The 22,962-nt window shown below is 36.9% G+C and overlaps 1 protein-coding gene across 1 annotated transcript in view; it reads left to right on the top strand.

Moving 5' to 3' along the window:
* ITGBL1 (integrin subunit beta like 1) overlaps positions 1-22,962 on the top strand; it is a 146,356-nt gene that overhangs the window by 70,609 nt on the left and 52,785 nt on the right. The window contains exons 5-7 of the mRNA XM_054385231.1: positions 1,724-1,864; positions 4,934-5,074; positions 8,914-9,060. Coding sequence (XP_054241206.1) covers positions 1,724-1,864; positions 4,934-5,074; positions 8,914-9,060 — 429 coding nt within the window. The remainder of the gene's footprint in view (positions 1-1,723; positions 1,865-4,933; positions 5,075-8,913; positions 9,061-22,962) is intronic.

A 22,962-nucleotide genomic window follows, 5' to 3' on the forward strand; every position in this document is an offset into this window, starting at 1 on the left:
TAATAAAGAAGATACAAGCTAATGTCGTGCTCTACGTGGTTAGGTTACTGTAAGATTAAAATTTTATGCACATAGGTTAAGTGTTGGATTTTGCTTTGCTTTCTAACAAACCACTATAATACAAAACCCTATATTGACCCAGGCCTTATGCATAAAAAAATGGGCAGCACATGAACTGGCCTTGATCATCTCAGAGGTTTATTTCAGCTGCAATAATCCTGTGATTCTGTGAACTGAAGGTTAAAGGTACATAATTTCATCACGCAAAAGAAGACCACACGTGCCTATCTGTTTATTGCTTTTTCTCTCCCATCATGATGTCTCCTTAAAAAGTCTTTATGCCATCTTTCCTTCCACAGGAATCACTTAAGTCTGTTTCTGAAATACTGAAGAAAAAGCATTCCAAACCTGTTCTCCTTAGCTAGCAGTGACCCCTGAATACTCTCCACAGAGAGAGTGAACCTAATCATTGCCTGTTGTACTTGCTCAGCTTGTGTAGCTTTATTGCTCTTGAAGGTATAGATAAGTCTTGAAGATTTTAATTGTCTTTAAAGAAAACCAACTCAAGAGGTTCAAACTAATGAAAAACCCAGAAGTTTATATTTATGTGCATGTTTCCAAAGTTTGCAGCTGTGAGCTGGGATTTTATCCTGCAAAAGCATAGAATACCATGCTGAGATATAGGTAACATATTAGTTTTTGCACCAAAGGAATGCATTCTTTAAAGCAAATAAATTCTTAGGTAGGGCAGAATTACAAAGATGTGCCAGGGTTTTCCAATCTCAGTTGGAATTTTCTCAGTCTTCTGACTGTATCAGTTTTTATTTGAGGTTACATGAACTTTGGAATTGAGTTGTAGCTTGGTTTTAGTACAGTATTGCACTCTTGATAGCTAAGGATATAAATGAACCAGTCTGATAGAGACAGCTAGGACAGCTAAGCATAACATAAATAGGAGGGAAGAAAGGACAAGATCCTGAACTAACATTTCTAGGAAACAGTAAATTTAAGATTAGAGTTGCAGCTACTTAAATGCTTTGTGTCATGCACATGGCAGAAGTACCTTAGTGGATCGAAATGTTAAGGAGCTATTTGTCAAATTTCAGATCACCCAACTAACTTTTTGGAGAAGTGTTGTTTGTTAAATGAACATCTAAAAGGTTCGTTTTACCAACTCTTATCTTTCTTCAGCTTGATTTTCAGTGTTCAAAAAATTTTAACAGGTCAGAAGGGAAGCCATGTACAATGTAGACAGTTTGTCTACAAGGTAGACAAGGTCCCTTTGCTGGAATTATCTGAGTCATCAAGAACGTACAATGCTTTCTTAGATATGCCAAATACTGTGGACAAATGAATGTGTCCTATCTCACCAGCTAAAGCTCTGCTTAAATTTTGGTTGCTGCTCTTAATATCTTCAAAATTTATTTGTAAAGTTTAGAAAAAATAAGCTTACAAACTAAAAGGATGTATTTTCTCTCTTTTGTGTGTGTGTGTTTATTGATTAAATCAGATATTAAATGAAAACATTCTAAAATACGCTTGTGGAAAAGTAATATTCCAATAGATTTTTATTATTTTATGTAGGTATACGCAGTCTGTAAATTGTTTCTATCCTGTCTCTAGCACTAAAAGTTTTTAAAAGAAAAAAATCGAAACAGTTAAATTGTTAATGCCTTTTAAAAGCTTGCCTCTTCTCACTGTATATAATTTGTTTTGGCTTAAGGCCATGGAAAGTGTTACTGTGGAAACTGTTACTGTGAGGCTGGTTGGCATGGAGATAAATGTGAATTCCAGTGTGACATCACCCCCTGGGAGATCAAGAAAAGATGCACATCTCCAGATGGCAAAATCTGCAGCAACAGAGGTGTGTCATTCACACGTTCCTTCTACTCATATTGTTATGGTTTGCTTTTATTTTACAATATGCATTTTCTGCAGTAGGACATAGATTGTGTTTGACAATAGTTTCTAGTTTGTTCTCACTTATTTCAAATCTGGATATACGTTTCCAAATGAATTGGTAGATACCTGTACTTACGTATAGGTAGCCTACTTACACAAAACCACACCCGTTTTTTAAGTACTGAAGCTGCTCTTGTCCTTTGAGCACGATAATTTGTTAGTACATATGGTTTAGCAAGACACCTATCCCTGCAAAATAAAATACTAGCAAGTTTTTGACTTTGAGTGGTTTAGTGTCAACAGGATTGTATGTCAATTCACTCTTAAAGAAGACCAAGGACTCACAATTAAATAGGGAATATGAAACTACAAAGTTTCTGGCGCAACCTGAAAATAAAGTAACCAAGACGTGTTCAGTAACAATGTGGAATGCTGTAGAGCTGGGAAGGTAAACTTCACACAGTATTTCTAGATACATGAAATTTCATTTGCATAAAGTTCTGGAATTTGACTTTTATCTTGTACTTCCATCTAATATTGTCATTTTTGGGGGAAAAAAAAGTACAAAAGAAGGTTGTTTTTCTCTAGCTACTGTCTTTGGTTGCATTGAACAAAGAGTTAAGAACATGTTTGTGTTTTTTTTTTTTTTTTTTTCTGGCAGTAGTCCAGAATAATTACAGTACATAAGTAGAGAACATAAGTGTGATTCTCAGATACCTCTTTCTTTAAAAACATCTCTACTTACAACACCTGCTATGGTGTGAACATTTAATTATCACGAGAACACTTGGAAAATGTCCTTCTCTTAATTATGAGGAAATTGAAAGTTTGGCTCAAATACAGGCATCATGGAGGATCATTTAGTCTTGGGACTCCAGCAGTAAATTTTCTGTAATTCTGGAAATAATAAATATTGAAATGGCTTCAGCTAAGATGCTATACTTGAACTGAGAATATAACTTTTTGTCAAAGTGACATTTTTGTTCAAATTCAAAATGTTACTGTACAAGTATTTCTTTTAATTTACAATGCAATTGGAACAAATGAGGATTAATAGTATAGCTGATATTCTGAACAGCTCCAACCTCCTATGCAAAGGTATGTTCATGGAATACTTCTGTATTTTTAGCCTTTCATGTATTTGTGATTTTTATCCATGTAAAAAGTGCGTAGGCTTTTGACTACATAAAGTTGATTTCCAACACAGTATTTCCACACTCTTTAGTCCTATTTACCCTTTTTTTTCTCTGTTCATACATCTGGTGATACAGGTGCAGTTCAACTCATCTGCCTCGAGCCTTCTAAAAATTAAATATCAAGGCTAACCTTTCTGTCCAGCCTCCTTCAGTACTAGGATGGATAAATTGTCTGTCTAAACAGCTGAGACCAGATGTGAATCTTTAGATTCACATTCCAATATCCAGGACAACTGATCCAAATTCACATTGAAGTTTATGAGAGGATCCTTCACAGAAGGATTAATAATTCACCAGAGGCATTTTCTCATTTTCTGGGTTTCTTTTTTGTTCGGTGGCAGTGTGGCAGTTCATGCTGCGTGTCTCCTGTCACTGCCACATAAGCTACACCTGTGGTGTCCTGAATGTCCAGCCCAATCAGGTGGACACAGGAAACAGCATATTGCTACCCATAAATCCTGTGCCCTATAAATCCATCTGCAAAGTCATTCCCTTCCTCTTTCTTCCCTCTCTGCTCCCGTGGGAGATGCTCTTTTATCGGGTAATGGTGGGGGAGTATCTCAAGGCCTCTTAATGCCAGGAGGAAAAATGAGGGAGGGGCAGTCTCAGACCTGGCCAGCCTGAGACTAACCTAGAAATGGGAGGGGGAAGAAAGAGCCCTGGGGGTTTGGGTAGACCCTCAGGTGGGGAGAAAGGAAGAGTTAGGAAAGCCTATTTAGGCTACAGATCTGTGGCAAGACATTGCTGCTCGCATTGAGAGAATCCCAGTGAATGTTGTATTTTTCTGCTCCTTCATTAATGCCACTGAATTGTGAAAATATCAAAAATCAGGTACAAATATCTTGAGGGCTGTCTTGATAGCTGTAGCACTAAACAAGACAGCACATTTTCCTACTTCATGTAACCATCATGCATGCCTGATTGTGTAGACTTTCCCGTTTCAGACAATGTCCCCGTATCTATAGTCTGAATCAGAGGGCAAATGTTTTGGTGGAGTGGCAGGAAGTGCAGCTACACTTCAGGAAATAAATGGCATGCATCTGTAAGGTTAAGCTGTGTCTTTATGCCTATCAGCATCTCAGAAAAAGTAGTGAGTGTATATCCCTGAAGCTTGTCTGGATTTCTGAGTAAGGAAACTAACTTTTTTTGTTCTGACTTTGCTAAGTATCTGGGGTGCTTGTTCTCTGCATATGAGTAAGGTTGTGCCAAATTAGCGTCTCTGCCAAATTTCACATTTTGCTTACTTTAAACAACGGTGGGGCCTGAATATGGGCTTGGGAAAAGTGGAAAAGTATTAATTTCATGTATTTCTTTGCTGATCTTGTTCTTAAGTAAAGAGCAATCTAGGTATTTTCAGCTGCATTAGAATTTGGATTTCCTTCTAGTTTAAATATTTATGCTTTAACAATCATTAATTATCCACTGTGCCCAAGCCGAAGTAATTTAAGCAGCATTGATTTTCATTGTCATTAGTGTCAGGACAAATTTCTGTTGATGTCAAAGAATGTTCCGTGCTTTTCTGTTGATTCCTAACAAGGCTCAGAAAAAAAGAAAAAGAAATTTGAACAGGAACTCAGCTCGCTTGTATGAAGTATTACTACCAAATAATCATAGAAGGTTTTTAATCATACATGAGCGTATGCTCATGATTAACACCTGCAGCTTGGAAAATGCACTCCTGTAAGAGCAGAAAATTCACAAGTGTAAATTCCTATAATCAGGCTACTATTGCTCTGAATTGCTCAGTTAATCTTCCATCACTGTCTGGTGCAGGGTTTTTTGTTTGTTTGTTTGTTTGTTTTATTTTGTTCCATTTTTTTCTCTCTCTTTCCTAGGCACATGTGTATGTGGGGAATGCACATGCCATGATGTGGACCCAACCGGTGACTGGGGAGATATTCATGGAGACACTTGTGAGTGCGATGAAAGAAACTGCAAAGCAGTGTATGATAGATATTCTGATGACTTCTGTTCAGGTAAGAAATATATATGAAGGGCACTTGTGTGCTTTCATACCAACAGCATCTAATTGGCCTGATCTAGCTGGTGTTTTTGGGAGCTTTTTACATTAAAAGACATAAATCTGTTAACAACAGCAACAAAAAAAAAGCAAACAGGAACAAAACCAAGAAAAAGTTTCCAGTTCTAAGGCTCTTTTCTATGGCTTTTAACATAAGTCTGTAAATTTGAATTACTTTTCAAGTTTCCATCTCTCTTCTAATACTCTTGTCTTCAGTGTGTGCTGACATAAATTGAAGAGGTGGAACTTTAAAAGATATAATCTCCTTCCTTGAGGAAACTAAAATTTATTGTATCAAATTTTGTCATTTCATTATATATGACAGGGAGAGGACAAAAGAGAAGAAGAAATTCAAAGGAATATGAATTAATGGGTCTGTGAAAAATACTACTCTAAGAATACCAATTGACCTGAGAACAAGTAAAGCATCAATATGTGGAAAATATGAATGCATAGTCCTGCTACACATCACTGACTGTACATCTTAAAGACTGTCATATTTTTTCTTCTCCTTGTACTTCAAAGCACTATAGTCAAATTAGTTGACATCCATACAGCCATCCAAGTTTTCCAAGTTTTGCAGTGCATTTAGATTACGCCATATAGAGTCTGTTTATGCTAATTGATGGGTGAGACCTTGCATACAATTTCACATACTGATAAAGATGCTAATACTGGGCAGGAGAGGACTTTGATCCGTATCCATACACAGCATGTAATTTGTACACAAAGGAACTTTGCAAAATCAAATGAGGGTGGTTTCAAAGGGATTTAACAGATTACAGGTTGTCAGCTCTAATGTGTCCTGTAGAAATCTGATCTGGCCTAATTATTATGAAGAATGCAGTCACATCAAGGAAAATAATGATGTGGTATGTTCTCTTCTTATTACTAGAATGAGAGATCCCTCATAGAAAGATAATAGGGGTTTTCTGTAATGGGGAGAGAAGGCTGAAACAAACATGATACATAAAACTCTTAGCCTCTCCTTTGCCTGTTATGAAGGTGAAAGATTTATCAACTATTGTAGTTTGGTGTTTTAATAAATAATGATGATTCACAGGCTCACAAAACAATGGGAAAAATAGAAGCATTTCTAAAAGCCTTCAGTGAATTAAGTTGTTACTGTTTCAGCCACCTACAAATATTATACATGTTTATTTAATTAATAGACTGGAATGGTGTAGAAATGCAGTCATGAGAGCTGCAGGATGATTGAATTCAGGATATTGTCAATTTTTGAATGTATTATTGTGTTGCTGCATGTTTTTTAGCACTCGGTCTTATCAAAATGTCAGCATCAGCTAAGGAATACCAATCTGAAAATCAACATGGTGAATATGTTCTGTATTTAAGGGCAAACAAAAGAGTTTCAAATCTAATTTGATTAAAGAAAATCTGTGGCATCGACAGTTCATGCTGCATCACAAAACAAGATTTGATCTCATTCCTGAACATTATTGCCATTGCTACTGCTACTGCTCAGAGTGGTGTAGGTTGTGAGAAGGAGTTGCGGGGGGGGTTGGTACTGCTGTTTGACATTAAATTAAGGATTGGCACAGTGTTATTTATTACACAGACAATTGTAAATGAGAAAAGTCTTGTGTCTTGCTTCATGTAACTACAGTGCACGTTGAAACGTTGGGAAAAAATATTAGCACTGCTTATTCTTCGGACCCCCCTTTCCTTTATGGTTTAGGAAAGCTAATTTATCCTTAGCTGGCCATCGAAGTGTGCATTTCTCAAACAGACCGTGCAAAATAGCATTGTCACATGAAGGTGTGTAAACAATGCCTTATAGCCCTGATGCTTGGTTCTGTTTCAGAAATGGACAAAATGCATAAGTATTCAGTTTGTTTAATTGTGGTAGACAGAATCTGCAATGAAATCAAACATCTACTCTCAGAATTTTAATTAGTCATTTTTCTTACGTCAACTAAATTTACTAAGTGTGCATGTGTTATGTGTGTCTGCAAAACATCTTCATCTTTCTAACAATTGTTTGTAAATTCATTTAGGATTAATCCAAGCGGGATTATCCAGATTAGGGAAAATAAATCAGATCTCTTTAAACCTACATCAAAAGAAGCAAAAATTTTCCAGTCTTGTTCTACCTCCCAAATAGATAGGAAATCACATCTGAGTTGAAGATTGAAATGATAGCAAATCATGTTTACATGTAAAGATTTTTAGTGTAACTGAATGAAATGTTTATTTCATAAACTACAAATGACAGGAATTGACAGCCCTGCTGTGAGAATTTAACATCCCACAACAGCAGCTTCCTCCAGAAGCTTCATATGGCCTGGGGTGGCTGTCAATTTGTAGTACCTCATATTGGCAACTGGGTGCCTTCTTTTAACATCTGATGTGCAGTGTTTGGTATGTTATCAAGTGATTTTACTTCAGAAGTGTTCGCAACATTAAAGTGAGTCTATTCTTTTGAAGAGTGAATAGTTTTCATGACTTGGCATAGGGAGAAAAAAAGGCTTCCATTAGGCATTCACACACCTGATTAGATCCTTTGCTGTGGCTACAGCAAAAAAAAAAAAATCATATATGAAAGAACATCATCCTCTCATAGGTATTTATCTGTATCAGGGAACATAGAACGTATGTCCAATTTGCAACCTGTCAGCAGGTACGCATGAAAGCAAGAGACAGAATAATGGACAGAATGGTTTGGATTGGAAGAGACCTTAAAAATCACCTAGTTCCAACCCCTCTGACATGGGCAAAGACACCTTCCACTGGATCAGGTTGCTCAAAGTCTCATCCAACCTGGTCTTGAACACTTTCAGAGAGGGGACATCCACAACTCCTCTGGGCATCTTGTTTCAGTGCCACACACCACCCTCACAGTAAGAATTTCTTCATAATATCTAATCTAAAACTGCCCTCTAAACAAGAGGAAGCCTTTAACATTTTTCAAGAAAAATAAGTAACTAATGTAAAGTTCTTGTGAAACGGTGACTTGTATTCTGGGAACTACTTGGATAATTCTTCTGACTGATAAATGCATATGTTTTAGAAATATAAAACAGTCTTAAAATGCAAGTATGGTTAGAAAGATATCTGATTTGCTATGGTTTTCAAGAAGTATCTAGATAGGCAAGCAGATATCAAAACAACGCTTTGGAATCCTCTGTTCAATGAATGACAACTATGTGAAAATTATGAGAGGAGAACTAACCTACTGCTACATTTTTCTAAAGAAAATTTTCAGAAAAACTTCCATGGAATTCAGCTTTTCCTCACCTCAACTTGCATTGTGGAATCTGTGTTTGTGTTGCTATGTTTAGACATGGTCAGGAAGAGTCAAGTTAGCTAATGAGATACTAAAACTGCTTCCAGCTGCCCTATTGAAAGGCACTGATTTGAGACTTGTAATTTGTGTGATCTAGTGGATTATGTTGATTGCAAGTAGATAGAAGATGATATTGATAAATATGCTGCAAGAACAGTAACATAAAGGTAAATGAAATATTGCCTTTTGATGGTCCAACTTTTCCAAATAGTGGTGAAATTTGTGTTTGTAGCCTTTGTTCCACACTTTTTCTTGAGCAGTGTGTTCCGAGTGGTAAAACATCCCTTAAGGAAAAAAAACCAACCAAACAAACAAAGAAGAAATATATCTCAAATGGAACGATAGACAAGTGCTATTTAAAAAATAAAAGTAGATATAGTGAATTGATTATTTAATGAGACCACAACTTTCATAAAGTTCATCTACCTTGAGGTTTTAATACCTGTCACCAGTATGGAAGCTAATTGTTAATTATGTTCATTATAAAGGTCATGGACAGTGCAATTGTGGAAAGTGTGACTGTAAAGAAGGATGGACTGGGAAGAAGTGTGAACATCCACGTTCTTGTCCATTGTCAGTTGAAGAAAGTGCTAAGAAGTGTCAAGGAAATTCTAATTTACCTTGCTCTGGAAGAGGTAAACACATTTCTTGAACATTTTTCATTGCCCTTAAAATGTACTTCCATTAAAAGTATTTTTACAGCTGTCCGGCATTACTAGTACTGGAGAATGTGGTTTCTTGGCTTATTGTGCATGAGAAACACCTGCATAACTTGTGAGTTATGAGAAGGGAGAAGAATACAGAAGACATCTGTTTTTCCTGTCATCAACTGCTGTGTATTTTTACTTTACATACCAGCTTTGAAGATTGCTGCAGTTAAGTATTTACTAAAGATACATTAAAAATGTGAAAAGTAAATATCAGACAGACTTTTGCCTGAACAAGTAATTGAAGTTGTTACAAATTCCACCCACTTAAGTATATTCTGGGAAAGGTCTAAAACTGCTCTTGAATTATTGCATTTGACCCTAAATGTCATTTCATTTGCAATTTCTTCTTTTACTAATACTGTCTACCACAGTCCAAAATTGTAGGTTGTCCACCCAAGCTAGCACTGTGATAACTGTATTTTTCCAAGTAGCTCATAACTTAGTAAACTTAGTATGAGCTGTACTGAATGGTAGAAAATATGTATTAACAAATTGTTGTTGCTTTTTTTTCTTAATTAAGCTACGATTCTTCACTGAACTACATCTTTCTTTTTGCTAAAAATTCTCAAAGGAATATTTGGTTACAAGTTAGGTGAAACATGGGCATCTGTAGAGAATTAACCAAAGTCTTCATGATTGCAAGAATTATAAGTAAAAGAGTATTGATACTTGATTTTTATAGATATACATATATATATATGTTTTGTTTTCTTGTATTAGTTTTCTTTTTTTATATTGGCTCTCTTCCTGGACTCATTGGATGCTGAATATCTCTTCTCTAAACTGCTTCACAAGGAGTTGAGTATATTGAGCATTTGGAGTCAGTTCTATGGTTTAATTACATTGTACACTGAAAGTCAGAAGACAGAGAAAAGAATGACAGTCATAAACCCAAATTCAATTTGAATAAAAATACAGTCTCAAATTATGGAACATATTTTTCTATTTATATTTTAAATTTTGAAATTTTTTAGGTATAGCGAGAAGAGTGAGTTTAAGATTTCAATATTAATGGCAATAATTCTATCCTTTTGGCTATCTGAAAAAAAATACCCAAATACCTGAGTATTAATGCTGGCAGTGTCCCCCTGTTGAGATACTAGCAGTGAAATAAGTCCCTTTCAGATGAATTAGTATGGCTGATGATATTTTGGTGAAAACGTTCAAATAAATTGCAAGCAATATCTGTTGGAACAGAAAGCTTAACTGATAGTGACTTTCACTTCCTTAGAATATTAAACAAGAGTTTACCAAGGTTTGTGAGGAGTGCAAATGGCAGAGACAGAGCTAGGACAGAGAGCAATAAATGGCTGCTGTAATGAAGGAATAAGAAATTATGCATTCAATGCTTGAAAAAAAAAACATTTCCATGAAAGATGTCATTTTAAAATAGAATGTGGTATCTTGTTTAAATGTTATGACCAATTTTGTTTAGGAAATTGGGAGAAAAAAATAAAACAGATTTTAGTCTAATCATCCATAATTTATTGGGTAGTGTTTATTTTTACAGATTCACAGATTGCACTGGGTTGAAAGGGACCCTCAAATGCCATTTTGTCCAAGCCCCCTGCAGTGAGCAGGGATACCTCCAATTAGATAAGTCTGCCCAGAGCCCTGGACTCCTTGTATTCTCCTTTTATTCCATCATGTTTTGGATGTAATAAAAAAAGTGAGAATGCTCATATACTGCTAATGTTGGTGACAGGTCCTATGAAAAACTGCCATTGGACTTGCACAGTTAAATATTTTGGTCCCATTTTAAAATCCTACTATTCTCATTCTACCTTGTCATGGGTGAAAGTGTTACACAAGCAAATAAAAGAAAGAATTCTAGTCAAACACAAACTCTTTCAAGTCTTCTGGGATGGGAAAGGCCATGGACTTCTAACACCAGCCCCCATTTTCCTGAAGTTCATAGTGAAGATTTTGTAACAAGGAAGAGGAAGTTCCAAAGTAAATGAAAGTGTTACCTTTCTCCCTTTGAACACAGCTTGGTAGCATTGTTGTAATATTTCACATGGCACTTCTGGAGCTGAGTACTTAGTCATGCACCTACATCTCCAGATTCTCCATTCTCCATCCTATTCCATGCACGAACTGCTTTGACCTCCTATTAAATAAGGTTGTTATGACTGTGTCATGCATTGTGGTTCCTTAAAGAATATTTTCTGTTCATCTATACGTTTTGTTTCTAAGTTGCTCTGCAGCAGTTGTAGTAGCTAATGTACTTTTTTGCAATCATTTTTATGGTCTTGGATAATGACACTGCAGGAGAAAGTATCTTTAGGATTTTTAATGCCATATAGATAACTAAAATGTGTAGACAGAAAGAGAGAACTGTTACATTTCATAGTCTTTTTTTATATCCCTGTCTAAATGCTGACATGCACTCAGATTTTTAGGTGGAGGAGTCTGAAGTTTCAGTTGTGATATTCTGTTCCCAAGATTAACAAAACATATTTCCTTCAAAGCTCTGGCTTTTTTTAGCTTTTATGCATTTTGCAGAACTTGTAATAGTTCCACAGTGAAGTACCTTTTAAGAACACACTATACAACATGACCAGCGTCAGAGATAAAGGAAAACAGACACGAGAAGAGTCCTTATGGTAAGAAAGAAAGAGATAGCATATTGTTGTCAGGGTTAGGGGACAAGACAAATTACTTTTCTCTTTAAAATAGTCATCATTCACTTGAGTTTCCCCTTAGGGCAGAAGCACATTTCAAAATAGTTATAATGAAAAAAACCTTCAGGAGGAGAACTGAAAATAAAAAGAGCAGATTTTGAGAATAATAGATGAAAGCTCTTTTCAATAATCTTGTTCTCATCACTTATGCTTACTGAAGGTAGCTCTCCCATGGCAGTGATCCAAAGACAGATAAATGACAAATCTTCTTATTGGTAGTGTCTTTTGCCATTTTAATCTCTTTTCTATAATGCTTCTATTTGCCATAGGGAGAGTATGAAATTGTGAAATTCCCCTTTTACACTTGTGCTCTAGTGTTGGCTATCTGAAATATGAAAAGTTACTTTGATTCTCCACTGAAAAAGACTTGTGCTGTTTTTGCAAACTTTCCCATTTTCAAAATATTAAATTTGTGAGTTCAGAAGTTGTATGACATTTTGAAAGTTTACCAGTGGAGTTGCCTTATGTATCTTTGCTGTTTCTTCTCTATTTAAAATCACCAGATTTTAACTGACTTAGTGGAAGAGCAACAGTATTTGATGCATTATTAAAGATTCCTGGTGGTGAACTGAGATGGTGAATCAATCCCTTATGTTCAGTAATGAATTCTGTAATGTATATTACTAATCTGCAGGACGTCATCTCCTGGAGTTTGGAAACAAAGATTAGGAATAAGGGTCAATAATGGCCCTAAAGAGCAGTGTCATTGGCCAGTGACTGCTGTAAAGTCCTAATCCATTTTGGGATATCTTAGCTGCACTATTTTACAATATACGTTTTATGCTGCTCTGAAACATAGCTCATTAAAGCCTTGGCTGATACAGAAAATACTGCAAGTTTCTGGGTACAACACACTAGGATATGCAGAATGAGAGAGGGAGACACATAGAAAAACTCTAGTCTATGTACCGAGAAGAAAGGATGGAAACCAGATGAAATAATATGTGCTAAATAGGTGCCTAAACACATGCAATTTTCTTCTGACCTTCTGATCATAAATATAACATAAAATATTCAGATTGTAAATAAGCTCTGGGGATAGATCATATCTATCTACATATAGCTTCATATAAACCTGTAAGATTTCTAAATTTATGCAGACTGTAACACAGTAATGACAATCTGAACATCTCTCCAACAGGTAGGTCTCTAGAGATGAGTATGATGCCTTAAAAGGGCAGAAGGGCTTTTGGTGGAATGTGCCAGATCATGAAAATCAGTTCTGTGATATTACCCCTGGAGCCTTATTTACTATAGTTTTATGTCTCTCTGGTTCTTTTGTTCTAAGTGCAATTACTCATTGAGAACTCTGGAGTCCCCCATATCATGACCTTGCCAAAATCAGTCAATCAAAAAAATTTCCTATTTCTATAAGTTGCCTATAGAAAAAACATTTTTTCCCCTAAAGCCTATTGCTTCTTGACTTAGTAAAAGAACATGACAGTAGAAGTTGCAATTTTAATAATTCACTATACTTTATACAGGACAGGATGAAGATAGAGCAGAAAAGTGTAAACAAACCTAAGGTAAAATCTAGGTTACTATTCCTGCCGCCAGCTCTTTACTGAAGATTCTTATTATGCAAATTGCACTGTTTAATTGAAGTGTAAATTACTTTAATGTACATCATCTCTGAATCTGGACTGCTGTTTTCATTCATTTTGCATGACCCCTGCATTCTGAAGGAGGTCTTAATTAAAGCACTATAGTAGACAGCCTGGCAGCAAGTTATGTTATTAGCTGGTGTAACAAGAAATGCAAGTCACACATCACATCTCTGACTTTCACCTCATCAACTTTGTGGCTGAGCTCTTACACATCTGTGTGCTTCAGGCTGAGAAGCACTCTTATTATACCAGTACTGTACTGCTGAATGAGTGGGTGTAACAGTGCTGCCTGTACAGTTTGGTATACCCTTACACGCTGGACTGGCACTCTCAGTTCCACTTGTAGTGTGTTGAAGTTTAAGAGGAAAAAAAATCAAATACATAGCTACATCATACACCTCCTAGACTGGTTTATTAGTAGTTTAGATTACTGATTTTAAACTACTTTCATTCAGGCTCTGTATGTGCCTCTCTATATATATTAATTGAAGCAGGATCCTCTAGAAGCTGCCTTTTGTTTGGAAAGCCAGTTTGGAACTGCTGAAAATATTTCACAGTTTTCCATTTCTGATTTTTTTTTTAAGGTAATTATCTTGATCAGAAAATATTCAGCATGTCTCTCTAGAGAGAGCTACTTATTTGTCAGTGAGCCACCTGCACCACCCCTGGTTATTGCTTTTGCCTTTTAGTCTTGTCTTTTTGGGGAGATAGCAGATAAGGACAGAGGAACCAAGGAAAGACTGTAAATCAAGAGAACATTTCATTTCTGCAGTGAACCCATGATTTGCAGTAATCAATGGTTCAGGAATCACTTTGTTTCTGTATAAATGTTTTTTTAATCTGTTCAGGTAGAAGCAAGGTATCTTGGAAGTTGTTTCTGGGATGTAGATGATATTGCAGAAGTGAAGTAGTTCACAAAAACTTCTGTAATGCAATTTGCTAATTTTCTGAAGTTACGTAATTGTTTTCACAATGAGAAGTTTGAGAGGAGGTAAAGGACAGAGAAAGTTAACATATGTTTTAAGCTGATACTTGGTAATTAGGACTGTGGGATATAATATAACAGAAGAATCTTTAAATGTTTCATTTGTGGCTGGCAGAGTAACAACCACTTTGCAATGAGAGTAACTCGACGTGCTCTTTTTCAGTATAGCATTTTTATATTCCAGTATATTTTCTTTTATTCTCACCAGTAAGAAAGGCAGTGATGGACAAAAAAAAAATTTTGAATTTTAAATGCATATGCAAGAGGCAGACACAATTATTTATACATGGTATATTTATGTAATTATTCAGACATGATATATTGATTTCTGTAGCAGACATCTGCTACAGACCACCTGTTCAAGAAAGGATGCAATTGAAGCCTTCTCTAGACAGCTGAAGGAAGCCTCAGGATTGCCTTGCTAATTTTTTCAATTGCCTTGCTAATCAGAGGCAATTTCATTCACCTTGATTGTCTGATGGAAGATCAGGATAGCTCAATGTAAGTAATCTAGGATATTTTTCCCACATTTCTCAAGCTTCTGGACTTCAAGGCAGGGACTGCTAAATGAAATCCTTCCCATTTTAGGAGAAGATCAGGTTTGAGATCAGCTGAGGAACCTGAACATACAGAAGTCCCTGAGATCTGATGAGGGGAATGCCAAGATTGTAAGGGAACTGGCAGATGTTGTTGCCAAGCCACTGTGCGTTGTATTTGAAATGTCCTGGCAGTCAGGTTAAGTCCCCATTGATTGGAAGAAGGGAAAGATTGCATCCGTTTTTAAAGATAGTAAAAAGGAGGACTCTGGGAACTACCAACCTGTCAGTCTCACCTCTGTGCCTTTTAAGATCATGGGGCGGATCCTCTTGGAATATATATCAAAGCATATGGAAGACTGGAAAGATAGATAGCTAATGTGGCTTCACTGAGGGCAAAGTGCGTGTGAATAATCTAGTGGCCTTCTATGATGGAGCATCTGCATCAGTGGACAAGCAAAAAGCTACAGATGCTAGCTACCTGGAATTCTGTAAGGTCTTTGATATAGTCTGCCCCAGCATTCTTGCCTTTAAGTTGGAGAGAGACACGTGTGATGGATGGACTGTTAGAAGGAGGAGGAATTGTCTGGATGGTCATGTCCAAAGAGTTATAGTCAATGGCTCAATGTGCAAGTTGAAACCCGTACTGTGTGGTGTCCCTCGAGTATGTAGTGGGATCAATACTACTTGATATTTTTATCAAAGATGTATTCAGGGTGCTGAGTGCACCCTCAGCAAGTTAGCAGATGATAGCAAGCTACGTGGTGCAGTTGATATGACTGAGGGAATAGATGCCATCCAGAGGGACTTTGACATGCTTAAGGAGGAGGCCCATGTGAACTTTAACGTAAAGTTCCACAAGGCAAAGTGCAAGGTTCTTGGCCTGGGGAAACGCCTAATATCAACAAAGAAATGAGAGATCGATGGACTGAGAGCAACCCTGTGGAGAAAGGCCTGTGGATACTCATGGATGAAAAATTAGGTATCTCCATCGTTGGATGTTTTCAAAAGTTTGGGGGCCACAGGCAAGAGCAATCTGCTGTAATAGGATTGGCTTGGGCAGAATTTTGGGCTCTTGGAACTCTGGGGGCCCTTTCAGCATACATGATTCCATGAATCTGTGATATAACCTGTGTACACTATACCCTGGGGTCAATCAGCTTTGATTTCTTATGCAGTTTTGAAGAGGTTGGAACTGTGTAACTGTCCGTTCTGTGAAATGTGTTACTTCTAAGTGCACATGCTTGCTCTTTTTAGCGTTTATATACTAAAAAGAATAGAAACAATTCCACAGAGGAGCTGGAACGCCTACTGTGACATTAAATTACCTACGGTTGCAAAATTTGAAAAGTAACCAGTTGGCTTTGTTGTATGTCAGTCCTCTTCATCATATTAATGGCTATTAAATCAAAGCACATAGCTTCACCTATCAGGAAATAGGATTAATACCACTCATTTTGTTCCAGAATTTTGAAATCTGGCATGTGTGTTCTAGTTCGGCTTTGCACTCTTTCTGCTTACAGGCAAGAAAAGTAAAGGAGTGTGTTTCCTTTCTCTGTTCAGTCATTACGCTCAGCTTTAGCTTTTCTTTCTGAGATGACCAGAAAAAATAACTCAGTTTGCAAATGCCTTTATTGGGAGGTCTTAAGAGACAAGATTCTGTGTTGTGCTTCCACTGGTGAAAAAGAAGATAACATACAGCTTTTTTTTTTTTTTTTTTTTTTTTTTTTTTTTTTTACTTACAGGGCCAATCTGCATGAATAGTTTTGTTTCTAATAAGCCATATGCTTATCGGAGTGTGTTTGGAGGCATGGGTTTATGTAAGGTTAATCTGACTGATAAGAATGAGTAGGTTACAAAAGGCACAAATAGGTAAAAAAATCGGACTTGTAAGTTCACAGCTCAGGGAAGAATATGTTTCTCTGATGGTTGTAAGTGTTAATCATGTGAAAGATCCCTCTTATTCTCTCAATGCTTCTGAAATGCTATGATCTGTGGACACATTGCAGATTTCCTTTTTGTGGTGGTTTAAGGGTTAACAGGAGGGCAGGCGGACCTTAGGACCCCAAGTGTGGTCACTGGGTCGTATTATTCCCTCCCCTTTCCTGCCTATCCTCTATTTAAGAGAACAGGAAGTTCCTTCCCTCTCTCTTCCCTTTTGCCTTCTGTCCTGGTGGGGAGCTGTTGCTGGCTGCTGGAAAACTCATTGTGGTTGGGCCTGCAACCACATGTTGTGAGGGACTCCGTTGCCATCTGAGATGGGGTTTTGTATATATCTGTATATATCCTTTTCCTCAATCTCTCTGTACATTCCTTTTACATTAATACCTCTTATTATTTGTTAAAATTACTTTATTAACTTCCAGTTCCATGCAAGCCCTTTTGTTTACCCCTTACCTCCTCTGCCTATCTTTTCCCTGAATGGGGAGAAGGGAGGGGGGAAAAGGGGGTGGTAATCTAAATGCTGTTCTGTGGGTTTTTTTTCTGTAAAAGCTTAAACAGTCACACTCTGTATATTATGTGGTCTTCCTTGTTCCCTAGATTGTAGTTCTTCCTCTTCAGACGAAGATGACCTCTTTCACCTGTGAAAGGCATCTGTGGAAGAGTCTGAAGGCCAGTACTGCCTCCTCTCTCAGAGCTAGCTTTCCTTTGAACACAGTCTTGTCTGTATCCCAGTCTTGCTTAATTGTTTTTAGCCTGTACGTTCCCATTTTCAGTTGGTAGGAGTGTCTCTTGCTGTTTTCTAAATGTCAGTATTCAGTGGTTGTTAGTGTATCTTCTGACATAGTTGACCTTTTTTCAGGCACCTCTGTTTTTTCCAATTGTTTGAGCTTGGGGTCTTGTTCAGTAAAGCTGAGAACACAATATGGAAGGCAAAATGAAAAAAAGAAAACAAACCAAAACCAAACTAACAAACAACCCAACCAAAAAGCCCCCAACAAACCAACCAACAAAAAACCCCAACCGTAATGTATTTACTTTATTGAATAGCAATTTTGATGCTATTTTTTTAATGCAGAAAAAGAATACATGAGAAATAATAGTTTCTTCATAATGTTGCATGAAGTTTCAGTAGTGCCTGTTCTCTTTCCAGTGAGATGTATATCTGTGGATGAATGTATGTTAGAAGAATTTACCATATTAATAATATATAATAGATCTCAGCCTGGAGTTATCAGGCCAACTTATGTGGCATAGAAGTGAATATATAATGAAATAATGAATTGTAACAGTGTGAGAGCTGAAATTCCCCCACACTGACAATAACCAGGCTATCTCAGTCTGGAAGCAAATGAAAGCTGTATTTACAAGCAAATCTACAATCTATGATGAAATGCAATGAATATGTACAAATACACACTATTCACAACATTTACAGATATGCACAATCAACAGAAAAGCACAACCAAGCTCCCTTTGCTTCCCCCGAGGGGCCTCCCCCCAGACCAGAAGGAATCCCCCCCAGGGCCCCCTGGCAGAAGGCAGAGAGTCAAGAGGCAGAGAGGCTGTTAGACTTAGCTTGTCAAAGTCAGTATGTTATCTTCAGCCAGAAATGAAGAAGCAGGCAGACAGGAGCCAGGCAAGACGAGAACCCAGACTCCGACTGCCTCAATTCTGTTTTGAGTACAGATTTTTAAACATTTCTATCTATCCAATGGAAGTGTTTAGAATAATCATTATTTTGCTTTCTTACATACAATAGTAACTGATTTACATTCTTTCACTTTTTCTGCTTGAACTTTGTGAAGAAAATTAAAAAAAAATCAGTTTTAAACCATCACAAAGGATATAATATTTAAACAGTTCAGGCCAAGCTTGACGTAAATGGATACTTGCAAGTACTTCTCTTTGCAGCAGGCTGTCAGCTTTTTAAACTTTTCGCTGTAGGGGATTGCTGCAATTGTCATAATTGCCATTACCTAATCAAAGAATGGACTGACTCTCATCTGTGCTAGACTTCCTCTGAATCTTTTGCCTAGTCTGTCTCTTTCATTTATTTGGATAGTCAGTGGTACATAGACCTGGAACACACCAGCTCTTTTGGTGGATGATGTGTGCTTGTGGAATTTAGAAAGGGAATATATTCCTGTTAATGCTAGATGGAGAAACCACATTCACTTAAGCAGTAAATCTTTAGAGGTCTGAGGTAAAATTTCTTTAGTTTCTGCTAAACCATGCCTTACAAAAGTTAAATATACTTGCTGTTTTGATATACTAAATCTATGTATAAGAAAGTAGAACATAAACTATTCTTTCCAGTCAGAGGAGATACAATCAATTAAAATTAATGATAGTTTTAAAATTAGATAAAATTTTTGCTGCTCCAAGTTGTCATCATATTTTGTTCACTTCAAAAATTGTCTGACATAAAGTACTCCATGTCTGGAGTACATGCAGAGAATAATTCACGCTGCAGAAAAAAAATTATTCATTGAGACGTGCAAGGGTAGTTGTATAAAGGAATGTTTATGCAATGCACACAACATGCAAGATAGGGGCATTGGGGAAGCATAGCAGCTATTTAAAATGAAAATATCCTTAAGTACCTTCTCTCTCATAACTTTGGTGTATCAAATATTTGCAGTTTGATCACAGTAACAGGAGACATTCCAAAAGATTCTCTGCTGGGGGAAAAAAAGAAGCAACTGAAGAGTGTGTACGTGTTTATGTGCAAGAGCTGATTAGATATCACAGCTTGCTGATCGGAAGAAATACCAAATGTAAAGTCATGTAAAAGTTGGACATTGCAGCAAAAAGTGAGAAGGCCTGCATTGTCCAAAAATTTTACTAATGCCCACAACAAATATATGTATATCGAAACATTACTATTTGAGTCAGCTTTCAGTTGGAAACACAGAATTAACCAGTTCATGCACGACAGACCATTTTTAACTTTGCAGGTGCCTACAGGAAGGGAAACCAAAGTCTGTCTTTACTACCACACAATCCTTACTGACAGAGTAATTTCACGTGATGATCGCAATCAAGTCCCTGACTGGTGTATTTACTTGCTTCTGGAACAAGTGAGGTGAGACCCCACCAGAAGTACTATGTCCAGTTCTGGAGTCCCTATTGCAAGAAGGATCTGGACATGCTGGAATGTGCCCACAGAAGGGCCATGAGGATGAGCACCTCTCCTGTGAGGACAGACTGAGAGAGTTGGGACTGTTCAGTCTGGAGAAGAGAAGGCTCCGAGGTGACCTTATTGTGGCCTTCCAGTATCTGAAGGGGGCCTACAAGAAAGCTGGGGAGGAACTTTTCAGGGTGTCAGGTAATAATAGGACTAAGGGGAATGGAAAAAAAATAGAAATGGGTAGATTCAGATTGGATGTTAGGAAGAAATTCTTCACCACGAGGGTGGTGAAACACTGGAACAGGTTGCCCAGGGAGGTGGTAGAAGCCTCATCCCTGGAGGTTCTTAAGGCCAGGCTGGATGTGGCTCTGAGCAAACTGATCTAATGGGAGGTGTCCCTGCCCATGGTAGGGGGGTTGGAACTGGGTGATCCTTGAGGTCCCTTCCAACGATTCTATGTTAAATATACTCTATATTGTAATCTATCATAAACATATTCTTAGTAAGGTTCATCTCTTGAACTTAGACATCAAAATGTGAGATTCTTCAACCTTTGTTCTCAGTGGAATGACAGTACCTCTAAATTAGAGGCAATTTGCCTATTTCTTCTATGTTTCTCTGTTACTATAAGATGAATTGTCATGATTCATACTTTTCCCTCCTGCCCTTAAAGAGAAGACTAACTCTTAGATAGACATATTTGGATTCTATGAATCCCACAAATTTATGAAATCATTTACCCAAAAAGTAATATTTTACTACAGCACAAATAAAATTAATGGAGGTCTGCCTGATATTTTTTGCTGTTGATATGCAGATATTAGTCCTTCTTCTGAATATCTTGTAGCTTATGGAGTGGTTTGAGTTGCTTTAGCAGCTATAAATAATTCCCAGGCACTACATCTTGCTTGCTTGTAATGTCAGATTGTTAGAACAGTCACTGGCCCACTTCTGCCCTATGCAAGACTGTATTCATTCCAAACACATCCTGCTTACAGTCCAGGATTTAGCGTGGGCTAGTGACTGGTCCCAGTAGGCAGTCTGGATGAGGCCACCTTCACGAAAGACAGCTTGGTAGTATGGATGCCAGCTCTTTGTGCCAATTGGCCTTGGTGCCAGGAAACAGTCCCAATCCCATGTAATTAACTAGTAAAAAGACAATTATTAAATACTGTACTGTTGTTATAGTAATGAAGATTGACCTTCTTTCTGCATGGTGGTTGGTGTGGTATCTATGTAGCCACAAGAAAAGATGAAAGAAAGAAGTTTCCAGCACACTTTGCCAAGGACCCATTGTCTAATCCGAAGCTGTTACATGCTATGTGCCTTCTCCAAGACCTTGTGCAAAATAAATGCATCAGTGCTGTCCCAAAATTGATTTTGTATAATATGACAGAAGGTCAATAGATTTCCAAGTTGACTAGTTCGATTTCTTCCTTCTTTTGTGATTAATTCATGAAAATTTTTACTTAAATACCTTAAAGGCCCTGAAAATTCAAATGGAAGCAATGTTTTAAGCTGAAAACTGCTAAGAGTTGGAAGTGTTCAGATTTTTGGTGAACACTGTGACATGTTGTTTTCCAGAATTTGTTTTTTGAAAAGGAAGCCTGGACTTCCTTGCCATAATTTCAGGAGTCCAGCCTTCCATGGGAAAAATGACACCCTACGCTTTTCCTGTAAATGGCTTTAGACCTAACCTGGTTTTAAGCATATCAGTGCTTATTTCCGTATCTGTCTCATAGCTTCTTGTTTAAGGAGTTTTTTATTTCTCAGCAAGTGTTTTGCTATGTCATGCATATTGCACAGAATGAGTTATTCTACTCTCATGGTAGCTGCGTATCGATACAGTGTATCTGAAGCATATGGGTATAAAGATTAGAAAGACCTTTAAATTCTGTAAGGAAGAAAGCTATCAAACAAACTATGCAAACTTAATTTCTTTATTTTTCTGATAAGCAAAAATAATCTGGCATGTTTATATCACTATTAAATTTGTTAGACTTAGAGTGCTAAATTTGTTAAGTTCCAGGGAACTGTTTGCCAACTTTGGATGAAACACTGACTCATACGCTACAGATGCAGGCATCTATAAAAGTCAGAAGACTGTAGTCAGTGAATCTCATTTTCAAAGTACGTAGGATTTCCTATGAGGAACAACAAACAGTTGTTGTTTTGAAGCTGTTGTTTGTTGGTTGGGTTTTGGACTTTTTTTTGTTAACAAAGTAACTTTAAGAAGTTAAAACATTTAACGAATGCTGAATTTAAATCAATATGGTGTTGATACTTAAACTGATCTTCTATACATCTTTTTGAGGTTGCTTATTGAGTGTGTGCAGTTACCAATTACATTATTTATAAGGAAATATTTAGAGTATCTTGCAAAAACATGAAATATTTACGTCTTTTTTTTTTCCTGAGGAAGATAAAAAGGAAACTTTTTGATGTGGTATTAAGTAAGAATGGTGCTAAATAGATGTTGTTTAGAAAAACAGTTGTTTAGTATTTTAAAGGTCTATCAAACACTGATGTAAGTCAGCAATGATTATGTATGGATAGTTCTTTTAAAGTATTTTGTTACTTGTAATTATGCAAAAACTTGCATTGTTACTTTGAGTAAGAAACTGAAATGATAACAGAAGCTCCATGAGACAAAGATGTGGAATTGTTTTGCTGCTTCTAAGAGAGATTTGTGTATTACGAGAACAGAACACAGACTGGAATAAATTTTTTAACTGGAACCAAGGAACCTTGGGAGAAGTGAGGTGGAGGGGAAATATCTAGGCTTCTAATATCTCAATGAGAATTTTTGCAATTATCAGTGGAAAAAGGGAAGTATAGTTAGCAACAAGGAGCCTAAATACTTTCTGAATTCTTTATTAGATATAAATCTAAATATTGATATGAAATCCTGGGAAGTAACTTGAAGGTGAGGTTGTTTTCT

This window comes from Indicator indicator, chromosome 1, assembly GCF_027791375.1.
Source record: "Indicator indicator isolate 239-I01 chromosome 1, UM_Iind_1.1, whole genome shotgun sequence".
NCBI lineage: Eukaryota > Metazoa > Chordata > Aves > Piciformes > Indicatoridae > Indicator > Indicator indicator.